The sequence below is a fragment of the Odocoileus virginianus genome, chromosome 21, assembly GCF_023699985.2.
Source record: "Odocoileus virginianus isolate 20LAN1187 ecotype Illinois chromosome 21, Ovbor_1.2, whole genome shotgun sequence".
Classification (NCBI taxonomy): Eukaryota; Metazoa; Chordata; class Mammalia; order Artiodactyla; family Cervidae; genus Odocoileus; species Odocoileus virginianus.
The window spans coordinates 55247151-55265340 of record NC_069694.1 but is presented as its reverse complement, the minus strand read 5'-3'; the positions used below and the strand labels follow the sequence as shown (position 1 = coordinate 55265340).

At 41.5% G+C, this 18190-nt stretch overlaps 1 protein-coding gene, 2 long non-coding RNA genes, 1 other non-coding gene and 1 pseudogene across 6 annotated transcripts in view; 3 read left to right on the top strand and 2 right to left on the bottom strand.

Annotated features, from left to right (window-relative positions):
• PRSS12 (serine protease 12) overlaps positions 1–5350 on the top strand; it is a 77015-nt gene extending 71665 nt beyond the window's left edge. Inside the window, exons 10-11 of the mRNA XM_020879782.2 lie at positions 1784–2064; positions 4580–5350. Coding sequence (XP_020735441.2) covers positions 1784–2064; positions 4580–4887 — 589 coding nt within the window. The 3' untranslated portion in view covers positions 4888–5350. The remainder of the gene's footprint in view (positions 1–1783; positions 2065–4579) is intronic.
• LOC110128800 (uncharacterized) overlaps positions 1–9135 on the bottom strand; it is a 40967-nt gene extending 31832 nt beyond the window's left edge. For all 3 annotated transcript variants that reach the window (XR_011482552.1, XR_011482551.1, XR_002311283.2), the window contains exons 1-3: positions 8638–9135; positions 8343–8387; positions 4316–8160 (exon numbers count right to left, since the gene is read on the bottom strand). This is a non-coding gene — a long non-coding RNA (uncharacterized lncRNA). The remainder of the gene's footprint in view (positions 1–4315; positions 8161–8342; positions 8388–8637) is intronic.
• LOC139030311 (small nucleolar RNA SNORA24) lies at positions 8457–8587 on the bottom strand. The gene has a single exon (XR_011482611.1). It is a non-coding gene; the product is annotated as a small nucleolar RNA SNORA24 (small nucleolar RNA).
• Positions 9136–9418: 283 nt separating the features above from the next.
• LOC139030245 (uncharacterized) lies at positions 9419–10966 on the top strand. The gene is made up of 2 exons (XR_011482550.1): positions 9419–9617; positions 10489–10966. It is a non-coding gene; the product is annotated as an uncharacterized lncRNA (long non-coding RNA).
• Positions 10967–15601: 4635 nt separating this feature from the next.
• On the top strand, positions 15602–17221 carry LOC110128802 (peroxiredoxin-1 pseudogene; annotated as a pseudogene).
• Positions 17222–18190: the final 969 nt, after the last annotated feature.

Here is an 18190-nt window from a genome sequence, read left to right as displayed (position 1 = left end):
AGGCCTGCTCTCTAGTAGAGGTGTGCGGGCTTCTCACTGTGCTGGCTTCTCTTGTTGCAGAGCACAGGCTCTAGAGTGGGCTTCATGACTGTGGCTCTGGGGCTCCAGGTGCATGGGCTTAGCTGCCCCGCAGTATGTGGGATCTTCCATCTTCCTGGACCAGGGCTTGAACCCCTTCTCCTGGATTGGTAGGTGAATTCTTTACCACTGAGCCACTAGGGAAGTCCTGTTGAGAACGTTTTAAGTAGCCACAGAGGAGAAGTGGGGGCTTCCCAGGTGGGGCTGGTGGTAAAGAACCCACCTGCCAATGCAGGAGATTCAAGAGACACGGGTCCGATCCCTGGGTCGGGAAGATCCCCTGGAGGAGGGCGTGGCAACCCACCCCAGTATTCTTGCCTGGAGAATCCCAGGGACAGGAGAACCTGGTGGGCCACAGTCCACAGGGTCTCAGAGAGTTGGACTGAAGTGACTTAGCACGCACGCACAGGTGGAAGTGAACGAGGTGCTGTACTCTTCAGTGAGAAACAGGAGTGATCAGGACGTGGACTGAATCTTGTAGGTTGGTGGTTCTCAATGGGGGACAGTTTGCACCATAGGGAATATTTGGCAATGTCTGGAGACCTTTTTGGTTGTCATACTCGGGTGCGTGTATATGAGTGTGTGTGCAACTGACATCTAGTGAACAGAGAGGCCAGGGATGCTTCTAAACATCCTACAATGCACAGGACTCCCCTTTCCATTAAAGAATAATCTGGTCCCTAATGTCAGTAGTGCTGAGCTTGAGAAACTGCTGTAGGTAGATGTGTCAGAATCAAGGGATGTTGGCTGAAAAACAGGCCGAGACCTATCAATCAAGTAAATATTATGCTTATTTTTTATGTGAGTAGTTCCTATGGAAAAAGACATTCATTAAAAATCTGCATTCATTCATTAAATCAACCAATCTATGCGGCATTTCTACTTAACTGGCGTTGCTGTGCTAGCTGTGTAAGATTCATCAGTGAACACAGATAAAAGATCCCTGCCCTTGAGTACCTTTTGTTTAAGCAGGGCGAGACAGAGAATAATAAATATGGTAAGTAAACTAGATAGTTGGTTAGAAAGTAGAGTTTTTAGAAAAGGAAAAAGTAGAGCAGATAAGGATAGTAGGAGTGCTGGGGGCATGGAGTGACAAACAAGGGTAGGCTGTAATTTCAAATGAGCATCAAAGTAGGTCTTACTGTCTGAACAAAGATTTAAGAGATGAGAGCATATAATGAATGTATGTTGCCTGAAGATAACAGTTCTGGTTTACGTTCAGTTCACAGGAAAGGGGAGTAAAGTGGATTGTGCTAACTAAGTGACCTGGGAGATACAGAGTTAGACCAGACATGGTTTCTGCCCTCATGGAACGTCATGGGAAAGTCACCATCTCGGAAATGACAGGAAAACGATGACAGCAAAGGCAGGATTTCATTTTGCCCTATTGCATTCGCTCTGGTTTTGATCCTTTTTCATGGCGGGAAAGTGACTGATTAGTGATTACTTTCCATTCATCCTCCACATTTGATCCTTCTCAGAAAACAGTTAGACAGTAACCTGGGTTAAACAGTGAAATGAAGGAAAAACACGAGTGCGAGACACAGTGCAGAGAGGTCAGAGCAATGGAGAGAGGTGAAACTCACAAAAGGAGTGAATGATTTGGAAGAAAGGGTTACAAGCATCTCTGTTAAGCTTCCTGGCAGGCAGTGACCAGTTTACAGTGTTTGAAACAAGCCTCCCATTAGCTCTTTCTGCCTCTCAGGTACGGTAACAATACTAGGAACTACGTGGTTCGGGTTGGGGATTATCATACGCTGGTGCCGGAGGAGTTTGAAGAAGAGATTGGAGTCAAGCAGATCGTAACCCACCGGCACTACTGCCCACAGAGCAACGACTATGACATCGCCCTGGTTAGGTTACAGGGACCAGAGGAGCAGTGCGCCAGACTCAGCAGCCACGTTCTGCCAGCCTGCTTGCCACGCTGGAAAGAGAGGCCACAGAAGGGAGCCCCCAGCTGCTACATAACAGGATGGGGAGACACAGGTAACATAGAAAACCCAAGGAAACAGTGAAGATACAGCCACCTTCTGGCGTCTGGATTATCCATTTGGGTATGCAGTGGGTTGTTCAGTTGCTAAGTCATGTCACTCTTTCCGACCCCACAGACTGAGGCACACCAGGCTTCCCTGTTCTTCACCATCTCCTGGAGTTTCCTTTAACTCCTGTCCATTGAGTTGGTGATACCATCCAACTGTCTTGTCCTCTGTCGCCCCCTTCCCCTCCTGCCTGCAATCTTTCCCAGCACCAGGGTCATTTCCAGTGAGTCGGCTGTTTGCATCAGTGGCCAAAGTATTGGAGCTTGTTTCAGCGTCAGTACATGGGGTACAGCATCAGTATCCCATTCAGTACAGTGGGTAGCAAAATCTTAAAAGGGGGTTCAGGCTTAGTTGTTTGGAAATTCCGCCAAGTGTGAGATGCTCGCATGCAGTTTGGATTCCTATCCTGAGGGTACTATGGTTTCCATTAGGACGTAGACGCTACCTTAGGACTTGGGCCTAGCTGTCTCTGTTTGAAAGTTTTCCCAGATGACTTTGACGTAGCTACCCCAGCAAATAGAGAAGGAAATGGCGACCCACTCCAGTATTCTTGCCTGGAGAATCCCACGGACAAAGGAGCCTGGTGGGCCACAGTCCATGGGGTCACAAAGAGTCCGACACTACTGGGCAACTTAACACACACACAACCCAGCAAAGGGCTTTGGTATTAGGTTTTCTTTTTTTTTGTAATGGAGCCCTGTATCAAACTAAATCGTAAGGAGATTATATAAAGGACAGCCAAAAAAAAACAAAGCTGCTGAGGTTCAAGAGGAAGCATCCACCCCACTTGGGTTTCTCCTTCACCACTCTCCCCTTTCTATTCTTCCCACAGATCGTGTTCAGCTTATGCTCTTCTCAGCCAAACAGCTTTCTGTATTGTCTTGCTAGAGTTAACATCAGCTAGTGCTTTCTCAGGAGCTCAGGGGTAAAGAATCCCCCTGCCAATGCAGGAGATGTGGGTTTGATTCCTGAGTCAGGAATATCCCCTGGAGAAGAAAATGACAACCCACTCCAGTGTTCTTGCCTGGAGAATCTCATGGACAGAGGAGCCTGGTGGGCTACAGTCCATGGGGTCACGAAAAATTGGACATGATGTCCTAAACAACAACAGTGCATGCTCAGGATAGTCTTTGAAACAGAACTGTTAAGTCTCGCTTGGATCAGGTACTCAATTCACAAATGTCTGTTGAATAAGGAGAAATTGGGCTGACTGCTCTGCATTAAAAATAATTAACACTGTTAACTGTACTCTTGAAAAGAGCATCTAATACATATTTCTACAGGTGATGATTTCAATAAGGTTTTACCTAGTAAATTTATTATATTTCAGTGTTCATTTTATCTGTTAAATCTTGGCTTTAGACTGGGAGTCCATGGGGTTGTGAAGAGTCAGATAAGACTTAGCAACTAACACTTTCACTTTCTTTAGATTCAACACTATTTCATAGCAGCAAAATGTAGAAACACCTGTAGCAGATACAGAATACTGGGACCAATCCTGAGAGAAACCATAAAAAATGGAAACATTTCCTGGATGATGTAATAAAATCAGGTCAGAGTAAATGCTTTCTCAAGGAAACACTATGCTGAGCTCCGATGCAAATCGAAGATTAAAGTGTAGGTGTTAAAATTACTTCTTCAGGGAGAGTTCAGTCATCTTCCTTAAGACAGACACTACATCTGAACAGAGGTTAACACAGGAAGTGCATTTCACCAAATGATTTTATTATGAAAATCACTGCAGTTGAGGATACTGGACAATAATGGTGGAATTTAGATGCAAGTAAAGGCTATCATGGTTAACCTACCAATTATGCATTTTAGCCCCTAAACAAAGAATGAGTGGCTTACAGTAAATACAGTACCTTAACATCAAGAGTTTAAACTTAAGGCTGTCTGTATATAAAGTTGTTTCTGAATCATCTTCATGAAATATTGAGGATAGTATTTGCCAGCTGACGTAGATGAGTTTTAGAGCAATGGATATGCTAATACAGAAGTAGCATGAATGCACTGTCAGCATTTTAATACAGAGAAGTTTAATTCTAAAGCCTACACAAACGTGCTTTCCATAGGTTACCCTTTTCTAACAGGCAAATCCGTAAATGTTACTCAACTATTCTTCAAAAACTTCAGAACTGAGAAACAGATCAGTGAAGGATTAGAGTATGGTTAACTGCTCACTCTAGTACTCTTACCTGGAAAATTCCATGGATGGAGGAGCATGGTGGGCTACAGTCCACGGGTTTGCAAAGAGTCAGACATGACCGAGCGACTTCATTTCACTTCAACTGCAAACACTGAAGGAAAAAACCATTTATAGTTATCGCTCATTTAAACTACACTAATGCCACAATAAAGCTTTTATCTTCAAGACTATTAAATGTTCATTTAACTGTTAAATATAGCTCTTTCTCTAAGATCTTTAGCTGGAATCTAATCCAGTTGTTTGGCCTGCATAGGACCAGCCTACTCAAGAACTCTACAACAAGCAGCCATCCCCTTACTTGCCAAGAGGTTTTGTGAACATCGTTATAAGGGTCGGTTTACACGAAGGATGCTCTGTGCTGGAAACCTCCATGAACACAAACGTGTGGACAGTTGCCAAGGAGACAGCGGAGGACCACTTGTGTGTCAACGACCGGGAGGGAGCTGGGTTGTATATGGGGTGACCTCCTGGGGATATGGCTGTGGAGCCAAGGATTCCCCTGGTGTTTATACCAAAGTCTCAGCCTTTGTACCTTGGATAAAAAGGGTCACCAAACTGTAATCCTTCATGGAAATGTCAAGAAGATAATATTTAAAGAATATGTTGGAAAATTTCCAACATTGGCATTTAACCAGAGATGCCAACTAATGGGAGTGGAGATCTATGTTTTTGTGTTGTGCTGATAAAAGTGATGTACCTCTTTGCTGCTTGAGAAATTCATGATGTGAACATTCTGGTTACAGATACCTCAGTGTAGTGATGACTATTCTTATTTAGCACTGTTGTCTACCCAAATTAGTTTTATGGGAGACTACATTCGTTATTCTGTCTTGTCTCAATCTCTCAGCATTCTCCAGAGATTATTGTATATTGATTGTGCAATAAGGCTGTTTTTATATGTATTTGGATTGAGAACTCCTTTGTAACTGAATTAGTATGGTATATATTCATATTAAGGGCCTACCTTTGATATAAAAAAATACCCTTTACTACAGTTAAAATAAAAGTGGCAGTGTTTTCTGTTGATGTGATTTTTAAGCTGATTTTTTTCCCTGAAGGTTGATAAACAATCTCCACAGATGAGCCTTTCTGGCCTTTCACAAGTGAGACAAGTATAGAATCCAAAAAGGTAAAGCAATCCTATTACAAACAGACTGGACTAGGAATATCATGTCACAGTACATTTCTGAATGAATCCTTTATACCAAGGCACTATGGCAACTAGAGAAAAACATTCTAGCTACCTTGTATGTTGCTAGCACAATTTGGCATTCCTGATGACATTAAGAATATCTTCAAATAGTGTAATACATAACCTGATTCATCCACTGTGTACTTGCCAACATTTATATGGCTACTTTTAATGACTTCAGATTTGCTGCTTGGTAAAACAAAATTTTTCTTCCTTAGCAGCATGCTCTTTTCTAGACTGTGGTGTAAGAGTGCCACCTATTGCAACTCTCTGGTAACTAACTGAAACCTGCAGATTTCCTAAGACAGTCCTGATAAGAAGTCCGTTTGCTCAGTCGTGCTGACTCTGACCCCAGTTGACTGTAGCCTACCAGACTTTTCCGTCCATGGCATTTTCCAGGGAAGAGTACTGGAGTGGGTTGCCACTGCTGCCTTCTCCAGGGGATCTTCCCGACCCAGGTTTCCCACATTGCAAGCTTTATCCTCTGAGCCACCAGGGAAGCCTGCCATCCTGACACAGTCCCATCTAGTAAAGACTTTGTTGAGTTGCTGTGTCCTCTTCTTTCCAACTCCAGGGACTGTAGCATGCCATGCTCCTGTCCTCTAACTCACTCAAATTCATGTCTGTTGTGGCTCTGATGCTCACGCATCTCATTCTCTTCCTAATAAAAATACACAATTAACAATGCTTTCCTGTCTGTAGCATGGGAAAGCTCTAAAATAACTGCAATATTTAATCCATATGCTAGTTATGTACTAGGTGACTATGCACCTCATTGAGTTTATAAAAGGCAGGTAAGATTTTATAGTATCCCTAGTTTCCAAATGAGTTAACAAGCAGAGGCCAATGAGACACTTGGGTGTTTCAGTCCAAACTCCAGGAGAGTCACAAGGAAGACAAGGGAATCTCTTTCCACCTAGTTTCTCAAAGGAGTAAGGGATAGCTGCTTACTGTGCAGCCTTGCTGGAGAATGAAATGGCAACCCACTCCAGTATTCTTGCCTGAGAATCCCATAGACAGAGGAGCCTGGCGGGCTACCGTTTATGGGATTGTGAATCAGACTTGGTGCTGCCTTTCTCTTAATGCAGCCTTACAGGGCATTCTTGGTGGCAGTACAAAAATCTGTCCCAATATGTAGTTTAAGGAATTGTGTATACAAGGGATAGATGCATAAAGACAGGTAAAGAGGTGAGTGCAAAACTATAGAATTAAGAATGCTAAGCAATCCTTTTATTATCAAATCCAATTTTTAAATTTTTTATTTTTTTTACATTTATTAGTTGGAGGCTAATTACTTCACAGCATTGCAGTGGGTTTTGTCATACACTGACATGAATCAGCCATGGAGTTACATGTGTAAGTAATCCTTTTAAATGGCTGATCACGAAGGGATCTTTTTATTTTCTTTCTCTTCTGCATCATACTGTGTCCTTTTGTAAACTGAGGTATGTAAAAAACTGGTGCTAATCTGAAAGTGCTTTATAATTTACTTTGCAGAATTGCAATGCCAAGCCATATTTTTCAAAACACATTTGATAAAGTAACTGTACAAGCATTTACATTTAGAGATGACAGAACCATAGTGCACACATGCATGAGGGCCTGGGAAAAACATACAGTGCAGGTGAAGAAAACTGTCGCTAGTTTCTCAAGGGCCATCCTTGTAATTAAACTGCAGTGCTGGTGTAAACATTCATAGTGGAATTCTGTTACCGAGTCCAGCCTCGCGCATACAAAATGAGGTGTTGGGGCAAGGAAGAGACTTAATCGGGGAGCCAGCAGACCGAGATGGCAGGCTAGAACCTCAAAATAACCATCTTCTTGGGGTCTGGATGCCAGGTTCTTTAATAGATCAGAGAGATGGAACCAATTAGGAACTAAAGTCAAAAGGCAGAATAGAGAGGGCAATACAGTGAGAAGTGAAAAGGTCTCCAGTCTTGCAAATAATATCTAGCCTTCAGAAGTGTGTTAATCTTTTCTATTCACAGGTGAGCAAGGACTTCCAGGCAAGCCATTGAGTATGATTATAAAAGCCAAGCCAAATAAAATTTCCAACCTAAGAGTCATAATTGGCTTCCTCCTTACAACTAGACCAGAGACTGGTTAACTTAAAAGGTCAGGTAACAGGTTATCTTCAGTTTCCCTTCATAAAATATAACCTTTATTATAACTTTTTCTTATTAAATGACTTGAAGACCCAAGTGTCAACTGCACATGCTATGTGTTCCTTAAATACCATATACAGTACTAACTCATATTACCACCACCGGAGCTGGTAACAGTAGAACAGGCCGCATCTGTTCTCTGTAGTTACCTATGCACTTACAAGACCTCGGTTTGATCCCTGGATGGGAAGATCCCCTGGAGAATCCCAAGGACACAAGAGCCTGGCAGGCTACAGTCCATGGGGTCTCAAAAGAGTTGGACATGACTTAATGACTAAACCATTCCCATTGTACTCATAAATCATTCACTCCTGGAACACTGTATGTACAAATTGAGCATTTTATTATACAAATAAAAGCAGCATGCACTTATTCTCTATTTAAATACCATACACGAGATTTAAAATCACATTTAGCAGTGTCCTGCAGAATGCTCAATCAGACTTCACCCACATCACTTTGGATTTCTTGGTATATCTGCAAGAGAGAAAACCAGCTTAACAAGACTGATTTGAGTACAGTGTTAAGATTTTAGCAGCTAAAGCAGTTACAGTCTCTTCAGTTGGCTATTAAGTTACAAAAAGCCTGCACAATGTGCCAGTTCTGGTCTTCCAAATCCTTAGCTCTAAGGATTTGAGATACATAGAACAGGAACGTACCTCGTTATGCTTTCCGTCTTCCACTGGAACCATTAGCTCAGCTTCCTAGAAACATTTGAACAGTAGTTTAATGTTTGCCCAATAACCCAGCACACTGCAGGTTTTTAAAGTGAAGAATGTTACTTGTGCAAGTCAGAATCTGATACCAATTAAATGGTGACAGCTTTGCCAATAAACAAGAATATGCTCTTCCATGGCTAGGAAGGGAGACTGCCACAGCCGACAGGTCCCAAAGATACATGGAGGTTCATAATCCCAGAAAGGACCAGCAAAGGCAACTACAGACACTACTCACCACTTGGATCAAACCGTCAGGATGCGGTGTTGCTCTTCAAGAGTGGCAGAGTAACAAGATTCAAGATGGCCACATGGCACCGACAGTACAACGCACGACCTTCTTCACCCGAGTCATCGGCGGTATTTAACCTCTGCCGGAGGGCCCACGACCCACGCGCGACTGGCTTCCGACTCAGCTCCCGGAGCTGCACGTGGCCGCCCCGCTAACGTTGAACATGAAATTTCACTCAAGCTTCTGAACCTAGACGTTTTCAAAGCTAACGTCGGTCTACTGCTACAAGACCGCTGCATCTCCTGCATCTTAAACTAGGCCGAAAAGCCGTGTTCCTTGTTACTTTACCTCACAAAACAACCAGTCTAGCGCCTTTCGCTAAACCAGACGCTTACCGGATGTAAAAGGCCGGAGTCGTCTGCACAAGCTCTCTTATAGCGCTGATGACGCCATTCCGGGAAGGCGCCGCGAGGGGCGAGGCCTGCGCACTTGCTCCCTCCGCCCCGCCCTCCAAGCCCCGCCCTCCAAGCCCCGCCCCCGCGGCTCGGCCCCCTCCGTTGGCCAGCTCTTCCCTGATGGCCCCGCCCCTTCCTCAGTGTTCCGCCTTCCTCGCGCGTCTTCTGGATCTGCCCTGCGAGCGCGGCGACTGACTTTGACGCATGCGCACACAGGCCCCTCCCCCTTCCTCAGTGCTCCGCCTTCCTCGCGCGTCTTCTGGATCTGCCCTGCTAGCGCGGTGGCTGACTTTGACGCATGCGCATACAGGCCCCTCCCCCTTTCTCAGTGCTCCTCTCTTCTCGCGCGTCTTCTAGATCTGCCGTGCTAGCGCGGCTTCTGAGTTTGACGCTTGCGCATTACAGAGTTCTCCCCAGAAGGAAATCCTTCAGATCTCGCGCGTACGCTGTGTGAAGAAGGTGAAAGGGTTGTGTTGTTTCTTGTATACTTTAAGACAGTTACCTTAGAAGTCGCTGTTACCAAAACGCCAGGTTCGATAGTTCTCTTCTTAACCTTTTGGTAGATTGATTTCTGTGGAACTACCTTTTTTTTCTCTGCTTAAAAAACTTCGTATCTCCCCTAAGTAAGGGTTAGTCGCTCAGTCGTGCCCGACTCTGTGACCCCATGACTGTAGCCCACCAGGCTCCTGTGTCCATGAGATTTTCCAGGCAAGGATACTGGAGTGGGTTAGCCATCCTTCTCCTGGGGATTTTCCCAACCCAGGGATCGAACCCGGGTCTTCTGTACTGCAGGCAGTCTTTACCGACTGAGCTACGAGGGAAGTCCATGGTTTCCTGTATTCCACTGAAATTACTGTTTCTGAGCGCAGGTGTTAAGTGGTCTACAATAAGTTATTTTGTTTTGTTTTTCGGGAGTCTGAGCTCTTAGGAGTATTTGTACTCATTTTTGAAAGGCTTGCCACACGAATTTGTACACAGAATAGGAGAAGACAACAGGAGCGTGAGGGAGATGCTTTTTCGTGCGTGTGTGGACATTTCGTCTGTTGCCCGCTCGCCCACAGTTTGTGGTCTACAGTTAGCGTCTCCAGAGCTGCTGCTGACTTTTGAAAGAGCGCACCTGGGTCTTAACATCCGTGACTTAAGTTTCTTTAAGGGTGAAAGTAAAGCATAAATCTATTTATTGTAAAAGGAAATTAAAGATATTTAGGAATACGTTTAGTCCTAGGCATGTGCATGGAGTAGAAAGTGGCAACCCACTCTAGTGTTCTTGCCTGGAAAATTTCATGGACCCGGGAGAGTCTGGCTGGCTGCAGTCGTTGAGATCCCAAAGAGTCAGCAGGACTGAGTGAGCACTTGTGCTTGTTAAATGTCACTGAAATGTATTTTCTGTTTTCCATTTTAGTTTTCGCCTCGTGTGAAACAAAAAGGTGGAGCTAGGTGAAGCTTTTACTTAGTAGTGGACAAGTTGGAGCACTGTGTTGCAGCAGTTGTCAGGCATACTGGTATCAAGACGTCTGAACTTTTCACGTGGCTCAGTGGTAAAGAATCGTCCTGCCAGTGTAAGAGATGCAGGTTCAGTCCCATGATTGAGAAGATCCGTTGGAGAAGAAAGTGGCAACCTACTCCAGTATTCTTGCCTGGGAAATCCCATGGCCAGGAACCTGGTGGTCGATAGCCCATGGAGTCGCAAAGAGCTAAATAGGACTGAGTGACTAAATAACAACAATACCTGGTGAATAAAGTGCTACAAAAGAGATCCCTGAAGCTTCTTGAAATTGCTGAAATTAGAGTAAAATTTTTTGTTATGGTTAGGGCTGGGACTGGACAAGTTTATAAGGGCATAATAAATTTTAATTTGAAAGAGCTAGAGCTGTTCCTAAGGCTGACCTTATATCACTTTTTTTACCTTTACTCTTCATGTCAGTATTGAATGGAAAGAACTGTTGAATGACAATGCTTAAATTAGAAATCACAGAGGGGAATTTTGCCAAAATGGGTGTGATTTTTAGAATCTGTAACTGAGCATCTGTGTTATTTTGCTAAGGCTGATATGACAATATACCACATATTGGGTGGCTTAAACACCAGAAATTTGCTTTCTCACAGTTCTGGAGACAAGAAGTCAGATCAAGGTGTCCATAGGTTTGTTCTTCAGAGATCTCTCCCTGGCTTTAGATGACCCTGTTTCTTCACATCCTCTGCTCTGTGCTTATATCTTTTTTTAAACTATTTATTTTTAATTGGAGGCTAATTATTTTACAATATTGTGGTGGTTTGTGCCATACACTGACATGAATCAGCCATGGGTGTACATGTATCCAGGGCCCCCCCAGCCCGAGCCCCCCTCTGACCTCTCTCCCTATCCCATCCCTCTGGGTTGTCCCAGTGCACCGGCTTGAGTGCCCTGTTTCATGCGTGGAACTTGGACTGGTCATCAGTTTCATGTATGATAAAATACATGTCTTAATGCTATTGTCTCGAATCATCTCACCCTTGCCTTCTCCTACAGAGTCCAAAACTCTGTTCTTTATGTCTTTTTTGTTGTCTTGCATATAGGGTCATCATTACCATCTTTCTAAATTCCATGTATATGCGTTAATGTACCGTATGGGTGTTTTTCTTTCTGACTTACTTCACCCTGTATAATAGGGTCCCCTTTCATTCACCTCATTAGAACTGACTCAAATGCATTCTTTTTAATAGCTGAATAATATTCCATTGTGTATATGTCCCACAACCTTCTAATCCATTCGTCTGCTGATGGACCTCTAGGTTGCTTCCCTGTCGTGGCTATTATAAACAGTGCTGTGATGAACATTAGGGTACACGTGTCTCTTTCAATCCTGGTTTCCTTGGTGTGTATGCCCAGCAGTGGGATTGCTGGATCGTATGGCAGTTCTATTTCCAGTTTTTTAAGGACTCTCCACACTGTTCTCCATAGTGGCTGTACTAGTTTGCATTCCCACCAACAGTGTAAGAGGGTTCCCTTTTCTCCACATCCTCTCCAGCATATATTGTTTGTAGACTTTGATAGAAGTCATTCTGACCGGTGTGAGATGGTACCTCATTGTGGTTTTGGTTTGCGTTGCTTTGATAATGAGTGATGTTGAGAATCTTTTCATGTGTTTGTTAGCCATCTGTATGTCTTCTTTGGAGAAATGTCTGTTTAGTTCTTTGGCCCATTTTTTGATTAGGTTGTTTATTTTTCTGGTATTGATGAACTGCTTGTATATTTTTGAGGTAAGTTCTTTGTCATTTGCTTTGATTGCTATTATTTGTTCCCATTCTGAAGGCTGTCTTTTTACCTTGCTTATAGTTTCCTTTGTCATGCAAAAGCTTTTAAGTTTAATTAAGTCCCATTTGCTTATTTTTGCTTTTATTTCCATTACTGTGGGAGGTGGATCATAGAGGATCTTGCTGTGATTTATGTCAGAGTGTACTGCTTATGTTTTCCTCTAGGAGTTTTATAGTTTCTGCTCCTACATTTAAATCTTTAATCCATTTTGAGTTTATTTTTGTGTATGGTGTTAGAAAGTGTTGTAATTTCATTCTTTTACAGCTGGTTGATCAGTTTTCCCAGCACCACTTGTTAAAGAGATTGTCTTTTCTCCATTGTATATTTTTGCCATCTTTGTCAAAGATAAGGTGTCCATAGGTGCGTGGATTTATCTCTGGGCTTTCTATTTTGTTCCATTGATCTATAGTTCTGTCTTTGTTCTGTGCCTATATCTTTATAGCTTCTTAGAAGGACTCTACTCATACTGGATTAGGGTCTGTCCTAATGACTTCTTTTAATTTTAATTACCTTTTTAAAGATCTTCAAGTATAGTCATATTATGGGGTACCAAAGGTTAGAACATCAACATAATGAATTATGGGGAGACTAAGCACCACCCATTTATGCTAAGCTATGAAAATTTACTGAAGATCTTAAAATGAATGTTTCCATTGGGTTACAGTGCAAAAACACTGAATGAATGAGAAAGAGCTCTTATATTTTGTTTATGCTCTTTTTTCCATCTTGGATGTCTTTCCATCTAGTTTTTTTTTCCTTCCTGTAGTTGACATATTAGTTTCAGTTGTACAACATAATATCTGATATTTTTGTGTATATTGTGAAATCATCACCACAGTTAGTCTAGTTAATCTTCATCCTCATACACAGTTATAAAATTGCTTTTTTTTTCCTTGTGGTGAGAAATTTTTATAGATTTATTTTCTTAGTAACTTTCAAATATGCAGTATAGTATTATTAACTGTAATCACTGTGTTGTACATTACATCCCCAGGACTTGCTTCATAGCTGATAGTTTATAGTATGAGTCTATTGTTTTTTTTTATTCCACATATCAGTGGGATCATGCAATGTTTGTCTTTCTCTGATGTATTGAATTTAGCATGATACCTTTAAGATCATCTATCTTGTCACAAATGGAAAGATTTCATTCTTGTTTATAGCTTAATAGTCCCATGTGTGTGAATACACCACATCTTTCTTCATTCATATTAATACATCAGTGGACACTTGGATTGTTTCCATATCTTGGCTATTGAAAATAATGCTGAAATGAACATGGCAGTACATATATCTTTTTGAGTTCATGTTTTTGTTTACTTTGAGTAAATACCAAGGAGTGGAATTGCTGGATCACACTCTATTTTTAATTTTTTTGAGGAATTCCTGTGTAGTTTTCCATAGTGGTTATACACCAGTTGCATTCCCACCAATAGTGCATGACAGCTCTTTTTTCTCTACATTCTTACCAACACTTGTTATTTCTTATCTTTTTTGATAATGGCCATTCTAATGTGTGATGTGATACCCCATTATATTTTTGATTTGCATTTTCTGATGTTAGTGATATTGACCATCTTTTTAGGTGTCTCCAGGCATATAATGAGCAGATATTCTGCTCATTTTTTAATTGGATTTTTTTTCTATTGAGTTCTATGAGTTTTTATGTATTTTGGATATTAGCTTCTTATCAGGGTATATGATTTTCAAATATTTTTTCCTGTTCCATAAACTATCATTTCATTTTTGTTGATGGTTTCCTTTGCTGTGAGGAAACTTATTAGTTTTATGTAGTCCAACTTGCCTATTTTTGCTTTTGTTGCCTTTACTTTTGGGGTCAGTTTCAAAAAATCATCAGGTAGCTTACCACCTGTGTTTTCTCCTAGCAGTTTTATAGTTTCAGGTCTTACGTTCAAGTCTTTAATCCATTTTGAGTTCATTTTTGTGTATGGTGTAAGATAGTGGCCCACTTTTGATCTTTTGCACATGGTTTTCCAGTTTCTCAACACCATTTATTCAAGAGAACTATTCTTTCCCTATTGTATAATCTTGGCTTCTGTCATAAATTAACTGATTGTGTATATGTGGGGTTATTTCTGAGGTCTCTGTTCTGTTGAATCTGTAGATTGCTTTGCATAGTATGGACATTATAACAATATTCTTCCACTCCATGAGTGTGGACGATCTTTTCACTTATTTGTGCCTTCAGTTTCTTTCAAAGATGTATTATAGTTTTCAGTGTACAGGTCTTTAACCTCTTTGTTTGAATTTATCCCTAGATATTTTATTCTTTTTGATGCAGTTGTAAATGGGATTGTTTTCTTAATTTCTGTTTCTGATACTTTATTATTAATGTATAGAAATATAACAGATTTTTGTTTGTTGATTTTGTATTCTGCAATTTTACTGAATTTATTTATTAGTTCTAACAATTTTTGGTGGAATCTTTGGGTTTTCTGTATATGAAATCATGTCTTCTAAAATAGTGACAGTTTTACTCCTTTTTTTTCCAATTTGAATACTTTTTATTTCTTTGCCTAATTGCTCTGACTAGGACTTCCAATACTATGTTAATAAACGTGGTGAGAGTGGGCATCCTTGTCTTATTCCTGATATTAGAAGGAAAATTTTCAGTTTTTCACTATATGATATTAGGTGTGGGATTGATATATATCACTTTTATTATGTTGAAGTACATTCTCTTTATGTCCACTGTTGAGAGTTTTAAATTGCAAATAGATGTGAATTTCCATCTGTTTTCATCTGTCAAAATTATATTCAGTTTTACTTTGCTTAAATATTTCTTGTTCTGTGAAACATTTCATTACTTCATTACTCCAACTGGATTTTATTTTTTTCCCCTTTTTGTGACGCTTTAGTACTTAACCAGCATTTTTCTTGTGCTATCCTAACTACATTATAAACTCCTTGTGGTGCAGGACTGTGTCTAACACTTATTTGAAATGCCTAGCAGAGTGACTCATGTTAAATGGGCACTTAATTGCATTATCAGATGCTTTGGGTACTCAATGTGTATTTCAGAAATTGAGTAAATTTTATGTTTATTCTAAAAAGTCACTTATCTCCAGGAGATGGAGTTTAGTTTCCCTTCCCTACCCCCATACCATCTTGAATATGGGCTGTGCTTAGCAACTTTCTTTCAAAGGGTAGGTTAAGCCAAATGGGGAAAACATAACTTTACAGTAGAGAAATCTGGTAAATGCTATCTAAGCCAGGTAAGCAATATCAGCAACAGTGATAAGTCATATCAATAGTTTGAGCCCTGATAAGATATGATGAGAACACTTGACCTCCTTCTGTGTTATTCTTCCTCAAAGCCCTAACCTCAGTCTATCCATGAGAAAAGCATCAGCCAAAAGCAAATTGATGGATGTCCTCCATCTGATTGGTCTGTGTGGTTTCTCTCTGAGAATTGCCGATAGCAATATGTCTTCAAGGAAATTTGAAAATTGGGCATCCTGCCCCCCAGTTCAAAGCAACAAGCATTATGCCAGATGATCAATTCAAAGATACCAGTCCGTCTGACTACAAAGGAGATACGTCGTGTTCGTCTCTTACCCTCTTGACTTAGCCTTTGTGTGCCCCATGGAGCGCATTGCTTTCAGTGATAGGGCGGAAGAATTTAAAAAACTCAGCTGCCAGGTAACTGTTGCTTCCGTGGTTCTCACTTCTATCACCTGGTGTGGGTCAGCATACCCAAGAAACAAGGAAGACTGGGGCCATGCAGATTCCCTGACATCAGAGTCCGAGCACACCGTTGCTCAGTACTGTGGGGTCTTAAAGGCTGATGAGGGCTTCTCATTCAGGAACCTTTTTATTACTGATGATGAAGGTATCTTTCGACAGATTACCATAAACGACCTTCCTGTTGGCCGTTCTGTGGATGAGACACTGAGACTAGTTCAGGCCTTTCCAGTTCACTGACACACATGGGGACCTGTGCCCAGCTGGCTGGAAGCCTGGTGGTGATACCAAGAAGCCTGATGCCTGGAGCAAAGAATATTTCTCTAAGCAGAAGTGAGTGCTGGGCCATTTTAGGGCCAGGCTGCGGTAGGTGGCCATGAGAGCAAAACCTCTTTTGTACTGTTGTCATGAAAACACACTCAGTCCAGATGTGTGGGACAACACTGGACTTTCCTGCAGGGGCTGGAGGCCAGCCTTTCTTCCTCTGAAGAAGGCCTGAGCTGTGTTATGGGGCAGGTTAGCTGATGTGTACAGTAGTACGGTATCACTTTTGATCTTTTGTAGTTTTATTAAACTTGAACTGAGAAAAAACATCAAATTGATAGACATACTTTAGGATTCCCTTCTATGCTCAAAGCTGTTATGCTCATGAAAAACAAAGTCTGAAAAACACCAAAGGAGAGGAGACATAATGACTGAAGGCAATGTGGGATCCTCAAACCAAAAATGGACATTAATGGAAAGCTAGTGAAACTGGAATAAAGTGTGGGCTTTAGTTAACAGTAATGTGCCATTCAGGTGGCTCAGTGGTCAGGAATCTGCCTGCCAATGCAGGAGACACAGGCGATGCAGGTTTAATCCCTGGGTCAGGAATATCAACCCACTCCAATATTCTTGCCTGGGAAATCCCATGGACAGAGGAACCTGGTGGGCTACAGTCCATGGGATTGCAGAGAGTTGGACAGGACTTAGTGACTGAGCCTGCAGGCATGCTGGTTTCTTCGTTGTACATGGTATCGTAAGATGTTAACAGTAGGGGATACTGGGTGAGGGGTGTCTGGGAACTCCCTGTACCATTTTTGTACGTTTTTCTGTAAATCTGAAACTATTTTTACAATAAAACTTGATAAAAAGTCGTGATTTTTATTTTATTTTCATTTTAAGAAGTGGCACATTTGTGATGATATCTCTCAGTGTGAAATTTGTGGCTAAGATGGCAGTATTTCTACATTTATTTGAGGGGATTCAAGATCATACCTAATGAGTTTAGCTGCTGTTCAATCTTTGAGGCTTAGAGTGAGTTCTCAGGAGAGAGAATGTGGTAATAGAGGAATTAAAAATTGATTATAAGTAAAGTTTAGTTTAGGGATTTTAAAGGTAGACTGTAGGTAGAGCCATCAGACTGGTGAAATGATGGTTGGAAAATACTTAAATTCTGCATTGGCTACATGGACTGTATTCTGTACATTTGTTGTAGAATACTCGTTCTTCAACTATACTACCTCCTTCTTCCTTTTAGGGTTTTAGGGTGGAAACTTTGGTAATCATCAGGGAAGCAAAATTAACATAACTGCACATCTCTCATATGAATGTTGAGATAAGTGGGGGAAAATACAGTCAGGAAATGGCCTGTGAGTCTGTTTTCACATTCAGACACTTAGGAAACTTAAACTTGCCATGGGTGTTCACTAGCAGTGTGACTTAGCAGCAGCAGCAGCAGTGTGATACTGCTGGTAACAAATTGTGATTGAAGCATAGTATCTAGACAGGAGGAGATAGAAAGCTTTTCTTCTAGAACATCTCTTAGTTTCTCCCTTTTCTTGCCACCCTTAAATGTGTACTCTTAGTGCCTTATGTTTTTAAAAATTGTTCATCAGTAAATACGTAATGAATCCCTTCTCCGTTATTCTTACTGAAATATTTTTTTCAGTTCTGGACATTTGTTTTTTTCAGTCAGGCTCCTCTGTCCGTGAGATTCTCCAGGCAAGAATACCAGAATGGGCTGCTGTGCCCTCCTCCAGGGGATCTTCCAGACCTAGGAATCAAACCTGCGTCTCTTATGTCTCCTGCATTGACAGGCAAGTTCTTTACAGATAGCGCCACC